Source organism: Misgurnus anguillicaudatus, chromosome 14 (genome assembly GCF_027580225.2).
Source record: "Misgurnus anguillicaudatus chromosome 14, ASM2758022v2, whole genome shotgun sequence".
Classification (NCBI taxonomy): Eukaryota; Metazoa; Chordata; class Actinopteri; order Cypriniformes; family Cobitidae; genus Misgurnus; species Misgurnus anguillicaudatus.
In genome coordinates, this window is record NC_073350.2 from 29,497,213 (window position 1) to 29,511,364 (window position 14,152).

The 14,152-nt window shown below is 36.5% G+C and overlaps 1 protein-coding gene across 4 annotated transcripts in view; it reads left to right on the top strand.

The window, feature by feature from the left end:
• Nucleotides 1-160: 160 nt before the first annotated feature.
• grm2b (glutamate receptor, metabotropic 2b) overlaps nt 161-14,152 on the top strand; it is a 38,251-nt gene continuing 24,259 nt past the window's right edge. For 2 of the 4 annotated variants that reach the window (XM_055183680.2, XM_055183677.2), the window contains exons 1-2: nt 161-561; nt 10,392-10,997. In XM_055183680.2, coding sequence (XP_055039655.2) covers nt 10,500-10,997 — 498 coding nt within the window. In that variant the 5' untranslated portion in view covers nt 161-561; nt 10,392-10,499. The other 2 variants (XM_055183679.2, XM_055183678.2) reach the window with 2 other exon arrangements.

The window sequence follows — 14,152 nt, forward strand, 5'->3', positions numbered from 1 at the left end:
TTCTAACTTTTAGTTTGTTGTTATTGTGATTTTTATTGTGTTTATGATTTCTGTATAATGCTTTAGCAATATTGTAAGTACACAATCATGCCAATAAAGTACCTTCGAGAGAGAGAAAGAGAGAGAGAGAAAGAGAGAGAGAGAGAGAGAGAGAAAGAGAGAGAGAGAGATGCACTGATGCGCAGAGGAACCTCGCGTATGGATGGAGCTCGGACCCCGCGCGCATTACAAAGCAACAACCATTACTTAAAATTAAATGATAAAATCCTATCAAAAGAGACACAATTTGTTCTTCTTGCGAGTTGTTCAATAAAACTAAGTTTCAGTACGAGAGAGTCGTGACTGGAAGACCGTGGAGAATTCGTTAGAGTTTATTAAAGCTCTCACGATGACAGGTGTTTGGACCGAAGTCTTACCAAACCCTGAGACTGAGGAGACAGCACCCAACTGACCATTAAATGGACTCATGTGGTCTGAAGAAGGTCTGGAGGGTTCGCGCTTCTGCAAGTTGCCATTAATAAGAAAGCATCCATCACTTCAAACAGATCCCGCTGTGCACAGGTAAGAGCTTCATCATCTCAGGATCAGTTTCAGCACCAAGGACGGACCAAACACAACACACGCTTTTACACCTGTGGGGACGTGTGCATGCACGGTGATTTTGTAGAAAGAAATACTACTTTGAGCAGTCAGACCGAGTTGTTTCATTCTGCCAGGTAAATGCATCACAGGTAAGAAAGCATGCATTGTTATTTACACGCGCACGCATGCAGACATTGCCTTTTGTGCGTGCGTTTGCGCGCACGTTGCACACACAAAAGCAACAACTTTTAGCATATAATTTGCATGCTAAATTACATGCTAAGTGTTATTATATGAATGCAACAGTTGTTTGACATTTCTTGAGCTTAAATGGGGTACAACACGACAGTCACGCGTTTTTATTGCTAAAAATGTCGCTTGACAGTTTAGCACAAAATAATGATGAATGACGATCCTTACCAATCAAGCTGTCATCCACTATAGGCTAACGAAATGTTCGAAAAATATCAGAACTTATGGATAGTTTTTTTTTTAATAATGCAAATATATTGTCAAGATTTATATGCTTATTGTCTATATTATATTATTATATGCTTATATGTGGCCTAGTCTGTAAAAACACACATAAAGTCATATATTTTGTGATTTACAGTCTTCTACGTAAAATCATCCGATGTAAAGTATAAGAATGCCTATGTTATAACCTTTATATGTGACACTGGACCACAAAACCAGACAAAAGATTAAATAAATAACCTTCCCATTGATGTATGATACATACAGGACAATAATTTGGCAAATATACAACTTTTTAAACATCTGGAATCGGGAAATCTAAATATTGAAACAATAACCTTTAAAGTTGTCAAAATGAAGTCCTTATAGCAACATATATTACTAATGATAGCAATCTAATGATATTACTATTGATAGCAAAATATCTTCATGGAACATGATCTTTACTTAATTATGAATTTTTCTTTAATGCCAAAAAACATTAGGATATTTTGACCCATACAATGTATTGTTGGCTATTGCTACAAATAAACCTGTGCTACTTATGACTTTTTTTGTCCAGGGTCACATATTGATGATAACCCTTTAATATTGACTAGGATTGCGATCAATGTAAAAACAATGACTGAAATCAAACTTTGATGCTCCTTATATTAAAATTTTATTGAGACTTTTGTCTCGATTTCACAGACGGGTCACGCATTATAAAATGTGTATTCTAGGCAAGTCAAAATCTAAGTCAACTTAAGTTTAAAGGGATAGTTCACCCCAAAATGAAAATTCTGTCATCATTTAGTTGCTCTCATGTTGTTACAAACCTGTATAAATTGCTTTGTTTTGAAGAACATGAAGGAAGATATTTTGAGGAATGTTTGTAACCAAACCCTTCATGAGCCCTATTCACCTAAGTAGTATTTTTTACCTACAATGGAAGTGAATGGGGCTCATAATCGGTTTGGTTACAAACATTCCTCAAAATATCTTCCTTTTTGTTCATCACAAAAAACTAAATTTATCAACATGATCTCACAAAGTTTTTTGCTAGTTTTTCCGTGGCGTTCTCGCGGATCTCCGCATATTTCCGTGGCCCTGCCACGGACTTTCTTTTCCGTGGCATTCTCGCGGATTGGTTGCTCAACTGCTTTTTCCTATTTTCAAACCATTGTCGGTTCGGTCTACAGTTAGATTTGGTGTTTGCGTTAGTATGTCACTTTATGCATTGGTTTATACTATTTTTTCTTATGTATTCTTTTATATTTTCTAAACTTTAATCAATTGTCGCCTGGTGTTGGGGTTAGAGTTGAGTTCGGGTAGGGATGTCATTTTATGTAAATCTAACCCTAAACCGAAGCGACAATGGTAAGAAAATAGAAAAAAACAGTTGAGTAACCAATCCGTGAGAATGCCACGGAAATATGCGGAGATCTGTGAGAATGCCACGGAAAAATTAGCCAAAAATTCCGTGACTATGCCACGGAAATTTGTGAGATCAGGTTGAAATTTGTGCATGCTTGTAGCAACATGAGAGGGAGGAAATGACAGAATTTTCATTTTTGGGTGAACTATCCCTTTAAAATTAATGCTGTGTTTGTTTTCTATCCTGGTGTCACTTATGTGTAATATTTTAGATAAACTTCACAAACCACATTTTTTCAGACTTATTAATATTATTATTACTTATTAATATTACATTTTGTAAGTCAGCCATAATGAAATAGATAAATGAGATACATTTTCTAGCATTTTACTATTCTTCAATGTTACATACATGATAATCCAAGTGCACACCTGTCTCCTGCCAAAGAGGAACAATGCTGGGTTTTCATGAATGCTCATATTCATACACACAATTATTATTAACTCACTCTGCTCTTTTCAACACCTTTCACAATTCACCCATTTAAGTGCCATTTTGCTGTCTGCCGAGCACTCATGAGAACTTGTAAATGTTAGCGCTCTCGTTCTGTTCATCCGCTGACACTTTGAATCTGAATAGTGCAAAGCATCCATAGCAACCAATAGAGTAAACCTGATTGGACGTGCTGAGATAAACATCTCATAGTTAATTTGCTCCATGTCTGTGAATGCTTCATCCTTGGCAACTTTACCGAGCCATTCAACTGCTCTGGCTGAGCTCCAGAAGTTATCAATGAAACCAAAGCGACAAAGGAAACAGGACTGGTTTTTATTGTGTGTTAAAACAAACCTGTGCATGCGTGTGTGAGTAATAGAGGGCAATGTAGAATTGATTACATTTAGACGAGCTGATGTTTATTGTTATTCATGTCGATTTGTCTATAGGTATTAAATCTCGTTCCTTCTCAGCAGTCATATTTAAAATTGATGGTGAGCCCAGACTGCAAAAACTCCCATCTGGTCTCTTAGTATGTAAATGCTGCCAAACAGAGAAGAACAAGGAAACTTTTTCCACATAAGCTCACTAACTACATTATTTCACGGCTTTCCCTCGGTTGGATATTTATCTTTGGATATTTAATGGCCTGGGGTTCTTGATAAAACCGTGTGATGCTCTCTGCAATCGGATTATACAGAAAAAACAACCTTAAGCCCATTAATCATAATTATCAGACTGATAGAAAATGATTATTCCTCCATCAGTTCTGAACATTTAATACAATTACCAAGTTATCAAGAATAAAATGTACATTACTAATGTATCAAACTTGTTGAAGTTAAGCTAAATGATGGATGTACTAAACTCTGAATGTTTTTAAACGATAATGAAATAAATTCATGACCTTTAGTTTCACCAAGTATCCTCTGACGATATGAATAATTTTTTTTAAAAATATTTTTCATAGTTAAATTATGCTTTTTAAAGGAAAACACTGGAGTTTTTCAATATTTTACTATGTTCTTACCTCAACTTGGACGAATTAATACATACCTATCTTTTTTCACTTTCACTTTGAATCTTAGTACAGCGTGTCGTGAATGTGTTAGCATCTAGCCCAGCCCCATTCACCCCCCAGGATCCAAACAGGGATGAATTTAGAAGCCACCAAACATGTCCATGTTTTCCCTATTTAAAGACTGTTACATGAGTAGTTACACAAGTAAGTATGGTGGCACAAAATAAAACTTTTGTTTGGAGCCATAGGAATGAATGGGGCTAGGCTAAATGCTAACACATTCACAAATCGCTGTACAAAGATTAAAAGTGCACGCATTGAAAAAATATAGGTATGTATTCATCTAAGTTGAGGTAAGAACATAATAAAATATTGAAAAACTGTGGTGTTTTCCATTAAATTATGAGAATTGTTTCTAAGCACATCATAAATGTTAGTCTTTGTAACCGTTAAACAGTTCTCCACATTTCTGTGTTCAGAATTAAGGGCTCGTTATAGTTGTGCGTAGGTCTTACAGCGTAGGTTTTGCGTCGATTTTCATTTATACTTTTGCGTCGTCGTCCGCAAAAAGTATTTGTTGCAGTTTGAGTTAAATCACTCCTTTGTTTTCACAGTCGCAAACGGAAATACCTATGACGCAGATTTTTTACCTGATGGGAGGGGTTCTGGTGGACCAATCACAGCGCTTGTGATCTGCGTAGAACTGAAGCGCGTTTAAAAATTTTGCGAGGTGCACGTCAAGCTACACAGAGCTACGGATAACCTACGGCGTAGCTACAGTGTAGAAATTACGCACAACTATAATTGGGCTTTATTTGGGCGGTGCTAAAACGGTGGCTCGATGACACACTGGAGCCACCAAGCATGGCCCCGCCCCTAAGATGCTCACGTGCATCCATTAAATTCCCCAATTAGACCACTAGCGACTAGCAGTAATAGAGCAACGCAATCTCATTCATTTTAATAAAAGCTTGGCAACACGAGTGAAAATGACCATTGGCGACTGGATGGGCGTGTTCGGCGAAACGAAAAAGTCAAGAAAGTTTAACTTTATGCAAATGATAAGCGATTTTCAGCAGCGACTACCAATTGGAGCGAAGCAGTGAAGTTCACGTCATCCTTCTTGTCAATTACTGGAGTGGACGGTAGTCATTTGTTTATGACAACCAGATTTAGAAACACCTCATTGAAAGAGATGGGTGAGACACAGCGAGAACGTCTCTGGTGGTCTAAACGAGTGACCCCAGCAAGCAAAAACCAAGACGGCTAACTATAGACCCAATATAATCCATCAATGAATATCCCACTTCTACCCTAAATAACCTTGAATTTGGCAACATGGCGTTTTTGCCAAAATAACTTTGCTTACATGATGAAATATAGTACTTCTCAAAGTCAACAGGTGTTCAAGGTTTGCTTTATTTGTTCTATGTATACGCATTGTCCATTCTTGGGCTATGGACAGATGTCTATTTTACTGACAGCCCAAATTTTGCCTTGTTTTGGGACAGCTCAGACAAACTCGGAAAACATATTTAATATCACTTTACACAGACTTTAAACTGAAATCAACTCTCCTATATTTCTATCGCTTGTCACTTTACGGATGCTTTACTTCCCGTCTGAGTTATTGTACACTGATTGCAGGCACCGTGTCCCTCGAACAACCTTGGGTAAAGTGTCTTGTTTAAGAGCACACTAATGATGACTCATCTCTATAACTCTTCAGTTAACAGTTTTATCTGTATCAGGAAGCGCTGTAGTTCAATTGGTAGAGAATTGTATTAGCAGCGCAATACTCTCTCTCATACTGATAAAAAATGTATACCTTGAATGCCCTGTAAGTCACATAAAAGCTTCTGCCAAATGCATAAATGTAAATACTGCTGTTTTTTCCCTGTCCAGATCGACATACCCAGTTTATGGTTGTGGACGTTGCATTAGCTCAATTTGTTCCTCTTGTGAAGTCAATATATATATATATATGGCTCATAGTGCTTCCATTGTTCTGGAGAAGAGAAAAGCTATGATTTGTTTTTAATGCTATTTAAATGTTTTTGTAGTGTGGTCAATGACACCCGCTGTTTTTACTAAAATCACATGCCAACTTGAGATCATATTTTAACCGTATTAGGATACGGAGATGAGCAAAACAACTTGCAAAGTGTTAATGTGTTCATAAAAACAACCCCTGTTTAAATCAAAGCAGCGTGTCAATGTATCAAACATGAAATTTTAAATTAGATGTCATTAACATCTCTATTGTTTCAATGGAGAAGTTATTTGCAATGTTTCTGCTGAAAAAAGTCCTGGTACTTCCACAAGTCTCCTTTATGGTTTCTGTAGAGATCGAATCAATACATCAAGAACTTTTCTGTTTCAAAAGGTTCTTTGTTTTGATAAAAAGTTTCTTAAGACTATAAAAAGGTAAGAAATAAATATTTTACTTCAGAACCTTGAATGGTTCTTTGGGGAACTAAAAATGGTTCTTCTATGGCATCTCTATGAAGAACCTTACCTTTGTTACCTTTGAGTGTACTGTGCTCAAAGTATAAAATCTGTATAAATGTATTAATCTCAAATTCTCATTGATCTTGAAAGGCCAAATGATCTAAGCTATGCTATTTGATCTGATCTAATCTTACTGTAATATCAACAATTGATTCATTTACGTCTGTTTTTATTTAGTGAAGACTAGCAACCATTAACTCTGTCATTTATTTAATTCCCCCAATTAATTTCAACAACAGATCGGGTATTAATAGGAATGCATGTACACATCTTCATCCCATCGTCTTGCCACCCCAACCCACCCACTTTTTCTTGTTTCCATGGTAACAGAAGTTAAGGAATAGAACCCTAATAAACGTGAAGATGTTGCTTCATTACTCCAGCCGAGGGGATACAGGAGGGAAACACAGGGAATATAAGTACTTTATCTAAAATTAAATCTCAAATGACATTTTTTATAACTTACAGGTGAATTTAGCCAGCAGGCACGAGGTTGTGTTTTCGGCTGTCTCAGGAAAATTTCCCTTACAAATTGCCGTATCCATCACTATATCTAAGGCAATAAAATGGCACAGTATTAGAAATTTACATCCGTAAGATACCATTTATCTGTTTTTGTAATACAGTTGGTCATTTAAAAGTGCTTATATGGGCCCAGCAATTAGATGAGGACACGATGAGATATGTCTAAGCAAACAAGAAATTGCTAGATGCGAAAATTAACACAAATTCAGAGAAACGTTAGATTTTGTCATTATAGTGCTTACTAAAACAAGCACCATTATGACTATTGTTTATATTTTAGGTAATAAAATAACCCCGAATATTGCGTTTAATATTCTTGAGGTTGGCGTCTTTATACCTTATCAATACAAGCCGAATCTAAACCAGAAAATGCAGATGACCAAGTTAATCGATCAACTTTGCCAACACGGCTTGAGCAGAACGTAACAGATTGGTCAGCTAAGGATACAAAAACAATAGAAATGTCATAGTTTTAATCAACTTTGAAACAATATTTTCACTCGGAGGCCGCCATTTTGTTTACATCTCAACACTAGGGCCCTATTTTAACGATCTAAGCGCATTGTCTAATGCGCACAGCGCAACGTCTAAATGGGCGTGTCTGAATCCACTTTTGCTAATTTAACGACGGGAAAAATGGTTATGCGCCGAGCGCATGGTCGAAAAGGGTTGGTACAGTTTTTTAAATGAGAAATGGGAGTATTTCGGGCGTAACGTGCAATAAACCAATGAGAGTCTCAGCTCTCATTCCCTTTAAAAGCCTGTTGGGCTGGCGCTATGTCTAATCCCCATTTAGATGACAGACTTTGTAAACTGAAAAACTAAGCGGAGGAAGAAAATCCCCAGTTTAAGATTAAATAATTGTGTTGTTTTCACTTGTATTGAAATTGTTATTTTTTGGATTAAAACCTTTAAAACCCGTTTTCTTTTTAGTAATTTGTGCCTTCTAATGTCTCATAATTAGTCCTCATTTATGTCCAAGAGACTCAATAATAATCTTTTACATTCAATCCTTTAATCTTTCATATTTAAAAGCGTTTTTGTGCTGCTGCGCATTCATGTATGTGTTAAGCAAACCCACGATGTCCTCCCGTTTAGGCGCATATTACTAATGCGCTCTTTAAATAACAAAAAAATATATTGCGCCATTGACTTTAGACTAGGTTTTGTTGGTCAATGGCGTAGTCTATTTTAGTTGCCTCAAAATAGCAACGCGCCAACAATGCGCCTGAACACACCTCGTTTTCAGACCAGAACGCCCATGGGCGCAAAAGGGGGCGCAAATGCATTTGCTATTTAAATAACGCGGCGCTAAACATGAAAATTAGGGTGGAAACTAGCGAAAGACACTTGCGTCGCGGATTGCGCTGCATTGCGCCGGGTGTAAGATAGAGCCCTGCTAATGACAGTCATGTCCAAGTCAACAGGCCCACGAAGTAAACTGTTGCCTACAATCCGTGTGTTTGTTGTAGTCCAAGAAAAGAGATTTACATTGAAAACGATCTCACGTCATTGTTACTTGGCAGTTTGTACCTTTTGCACATCGTTAATATGAACAAATAGACATTTACACACGAAAGGAAACGTAACATTGTGAATCGGATAATTGGTTCTCTTTAAAGGGACATTCCACTTTTTTGAAAATATACTCATTTTCCAGCTCCCCTAGAGTTAAACATTTGATTTTTACCGTTTTGGAATCCATTCAGCTGATCTCTGGGTCTACCACTTTTAGCATAGCTTAGCACAATCCATTGAATCTGATTAGAACATTAGCATCGCGCTAAAAAATAACCAAAGAGTTTTGATATTTTTCCCAGTTAAAACTTGACTCTTCTGTAGTTACATCATGTACTAAGAAATTAAAAGTTGCGATTTTCTAGGCAGATGTGGCTAGGAACTGTGCTCTCATTCTGGCGTATTAATCGGGGACGTTTCTGCTGTGGCATGGCTGCAGGGGGCGCGGTGTTGTTGCGCAGCGGCCGAAAATGGTCCCCTTAGTAACTTTCAATGGCAGGGGACTATTTTCGAGTACTACGTTATATCACTACGCCGCTGCAGCCATGTTACAGCAGCAAAGTCCTTGATTATTACGCCAGAATGAGAGTATAGTCCTAGTCATATCTGCCTATAAAATCAAAACTTTTTACTTTTTAATTCTGTCGGTCTTAGTACACAGAAAAGTCAAGTTTTAAATAGGAAAAATATTGAAACTCTTTGGTTATTTTTTTAGCGTGATGCTAATAATCTAATCAGATTCAATGGACTGTGCTAAGCTATGCTAAAAGTGGTACAGCCAGACCCAGAGATCGGCTAAATGGATTCCAAAACGGTAAAATTGGACATCTGCATGCCCTTAAAAATACAAGAACATTATCATCTTTGGTGTAGCCCTTTCAGTATTAACTGGAGAGTAACATAAATGATGAACAATACCGAAAACTTCCAAATAAGAGATAATCAAAATAAAGACGATCTCAGATGTAAGGAGGCGGGAATGGGGAGTATAACATTCTCACATAAAACCTGTGTGTGTGTGTGTGTGTGTGTGTGTGTGTGTGTGTGTGTGTGTGTGTGTGTGTGTGTGTGTGTGTGTGTGTGTGTATGTGTGTGTGCGCGCGTGTGTGTGTGTGTGTGTGTGTGTGTGTGTTTCTCTTAATTAATTTTAGTAGTAAAAGGCAAATATAAAGTATTGAAGCATACAAGTTTTCATAGTCGAGGTCCCCTTTAACAACTCATTGCATCATGACAACAAAGTTAATACATGCAGTTTAAATCCAATTGTAGAGGTGAAATGCTTCTTTAGGAATACTAAACAAAACATTTGTCCTACGAGACATAGGATGTTCACGATTTGAACACATTTCAGAGATCGCACAAGGGTTAAAGGTTAAGGTTTAATCTTAAAAGCTAAAAGATGAAGGTTCATGCAGAAAAAATAAAATGACCACAAAATGAAGCCATAAAACGGGACACACCAGTTTATCAAAAGTCACAAATCATGTCTAGGATGTTATGATACATAGTGTACGAAAACCAGTGTACATAACATAAGTATCCTCTTATAAATATCACCACACAAACCGTGTAGAAGACAAATGAAAGAGATTGCTGAATAAAGATGAAAGCTCAAAGTCTGTGTGATTTATGGTTAAGAAGAATTACTCTATCAGCTGAAATTATTTATCGCTTCATCTTTTCATCCCCTTTCCCTCAGGTTGTAATTTTTCATAAGCAACGGATCATATCCATCACCTTTGGCACCTTGAGAATATTATGTTGTCTGGTGGGAGTTATTGATGTATCTGAATTAATAAAGCTAAAAACTCCAGCTCACCTTTGAAATGCTGGCTTCAATCAGGTTGAATGTCGCTATATGGTAACCAATATCATCAATGAGACAATTCATATCTTTTCTTTCAGGTGCGAGGAAGATACCGAGATGCGTCTACAACCAAAGGCAGACCTAGTTAACATCTCAACCGAGTAAAACGCACACGGTAGCTACAAAGGTTCTTCGTAAACCCTGACATGGCCGTGGTTTCAGCGGAGCCTCCCGCCCGGACCTCTATGTTATTATGGATCCTGTTCCTCTTAATTCCCATTGCCCAACTGAGTCCCAGGTACACCCCAACCCTGAGCGGTTCAAAGAGGGAGATCATCATAGATGGAGATCTAGTGATCGGAGGGCTGTTTCCAGTGCACGAGAAAGGCGAGGGGACGGAGGATTGCGGTAAGATAAACGAAGAGCGGGGGATCCAGAGGCTGGAGGCCATGCTGTTGGCTTTGGATGAAATTAACCAGGACAACCGCATACTGCCTGGCTTAAAGCTGGGAGCGCATATACTGGACACCTGCTCGAAGGACACGTATGCACTAGAGCAGTCTCTGGAGTTCGTGAGGGCGTCGCTCACTAAAGTGCATCAGCCAGGGTTCATCTGTCCGGATGGGTCAAACCCTGTGCCGGATGAAGTGCCTCTGGCCATCTCTGGGGTGATTGGAGGATCATATAGTGATGTATCGATACAGGTAAGATAGATTTACATTAAATTATTTAAAGAAACTATTTAACCCAAATACCCGATGAATACATGCCGCAGTTGGCAAATTTGGTTTCCTCATAAACACAAGATTGGCAAAGATGCAGTTAAACCAGCATAAACCAGCTTTGAAAAGCCAACCAAGTATTGCGGAGGGTTTTCTTTTTCCGGGTGGATCATCAAGACTATTGGTCCTCCTAGTTGTCAATCAGGAGTGTTGCGCAATTGCATTTTTTTTTTAAAGTGGAGAAGGCGGTTCTTTTCTAAAATTTGAGAAAATCCTCCACTACACCTTTAAGGGATACAATTTTTTTTATTTAATTCAATATGATTTCTAAGCCACCTACAAAAGGTTAAAAAAGTTTGGGTCTCATTTTATCATCATGTATATGTAGGAATGCAAATCATAAAGTTCACATGCAGCACCAGCACCCAAAATCGGGTCAAAAAGGGATGAATCCAACCCCTTGGGTTGTAATTTAAAAGTGCTGGGTGGTTGTAACCCATTCTTGGGTAAAATATAAACACTTTCTGGGTTAATTTCACCCAGCGGCTGGTTTTGTCCCTTTTTGACCCAACGCTGGGTTGAAAATAACCCAAAATTTTTTTTAATGTGCACATTCTCAGATAAAAAGGTACAAGAAGGAACAAAAGTTGTCACTGGGGTGGTAACTTTTGAAAAAGTACCTTTAAAGGTGCATACTGGTACCTTAGAGGTTCACATCTGTACCAAAATGGTACATAATAGGACCCTTTTAAAAGGTACTGTCTCAGTGACCGCTTTTGAACCTTTTACTGAGGGTGTAGTTAAAGCTAAACCCTATCACGCACATAATCATATTCTGTACAAATGTGACCCGTGCGGCAACAGAAGTCGGAAAAGCAACATTTAAAAAATGTGTTATTTATATTTGACATCTTTATAAAAAAAAAATGACAGAGCTACATCTGTTTGAAGTTGATATTCAGCAAAGTCATTTTTAGAAAGTTTTTTAGGGTTTAAAACCAAAATCACCACATTTATATCTTAGAATCAATGGTAAAACGGATAGATTTGGCACACACAAAGTCAAAAGCAACATCTATAGGATGTCTTTTCTTTGGCAAAATGTATAGAAAGACCTGGTATTGGCGGCAAACTATTTTGTATCCCATATGAAAAGCCAACTCTGTTTGTATGTGTAGTTTTTGTTAGTGGTTTAAAGGAACAGTATGTAGAATTGTGGCTAAAACTGGTATTGCAATAACAAAACTGATTTCTTAATGTCTAGTGACATATCAGGGCAATTTTATGATTAATTGATATACATTCATTACATACTGTTCCTTTAATTGTGTTGGGATGCATTTTGTGTTGGCCATCTGGAGATAATGGTGAAAGTATTACTGTAGTGTCTAATAAGCCCATGAGGGCTGGGCACCATATGGTGTTTGACACTTAAATAAATATATCAATCAATCAATCAATAGGAAAAATATATACACCTTTTTTAATTTTTTTCATTGTTTGATTGACATCGAGACAGACAGCTTTAAGATCTACTGCAGTGCAAGGATCTAATATAATGTTACATATTAAATATTCCCAATAGTTAATCAAACATTTACTTAACTCATTCACCGCCAGCCTTTTTTTTAAGTTTTGGTAACACTTTACTTGAAGGGGTGTTCAAGACTGACATGACATCTTCATAATCATGACATGACATGACACGTGTCATGAACATGAAAGATATTTCATTCACATTTATGACAACTATCAATAAGTGTCATTTTTTTCACTTATGCCATTTTTAATGCAAAGATGACATTGTTGGAAGTGTCTTTGTTATGACAACTTGACATAAACCAATACATCATAACACATCATAAATCTGTCATAAACATGACATAGCAAAATAATTATCAAAAATATAATTAAGTGTTAATACTATGTCAAATAATTTTAAATACCTAAACTAAATGCAACAGACATGTCAAAATATTATACTTAACTTTATGTATGTGCACAATACATAAAAACTGACAACTAACAAAACTTGTTCTTCCTCACACAGAGCTAAACATTTAATTAATTTAATGTAAATAACTGTTTTTCCAGTGATTAATTTTAGGTGAATCAGTCTCCAAATGCAATGAAATATAATTGTATCAATTTTAATTATTTATCATTATTTGTTAATTATTATGAATTATTGATTTTATTTGTTAAACACATAGAGGACACTTAAAATAACATTATGAACTGAAAATATTCATGACGTTTTTATAAAACTAATTGACAAAGTATTACCACTCAATAACATTTTAATGACAAATTATTTTTGTACCACTGTAGTTGAGGTCAAGAAAAATATTCATGATGCTATTATATAACTATATGAGTATTAACACTTAATGACAAATTCAATTTGTATCGTTTGGTAATAAGTGGTCAGTTATGTTGTCTTAGTGATCTTAGTAATGTCAAGTTGTCATGACAAGTTATGATGTATTGGTTGATGTCAAGTTGTCATAAAGACATTTCAAACAATGTCATATTTGCACCAAAAAAGACGTAACTGAATGAATGACACTTAATGACAGTTGTCATAAACGCGCACAAAATCTCCCCCATGCTCACAGCACGCGTCATGTTATGATTATGAATGTGTCATGTCGGTCTTATGAAGTAAAGTGTTACCATATTTTTTATTAAAAAATAAAAAAATTGATTTTTACAAAATGCCTTCTAGGATTTTTTTCTGTAAAAATATAAACATACAAATGTATATCATGAAAGAACAGGTCCTGTGCTTTCAAACAAACAAAATATCACCTCTCAAATTTGGGTAGGTTTCTTTAAATATACCAAATTTTGAGCAACAAGCTAAAATAATTGCATTTTTGTAAAGGAATTTTGTTAGAGATCAGATTCAGAACGATTATCAAAACATGACTTTTAACTGATGTAAAATTTGTTTTTGCTTCAGTTTTTATAAATTGGGTAAACCATCTAGTGGATTAAAGTGGAATTACAGATTACTGTAAAAACTCGTCAGGACACCGTCATTGGCAGGGAAATGTTTTTTCTTAAACGACGAGATAACTCGTCAATGGACATAACAGATTATATCTGCGTGAATTCTTGTCATATGTTTTAAA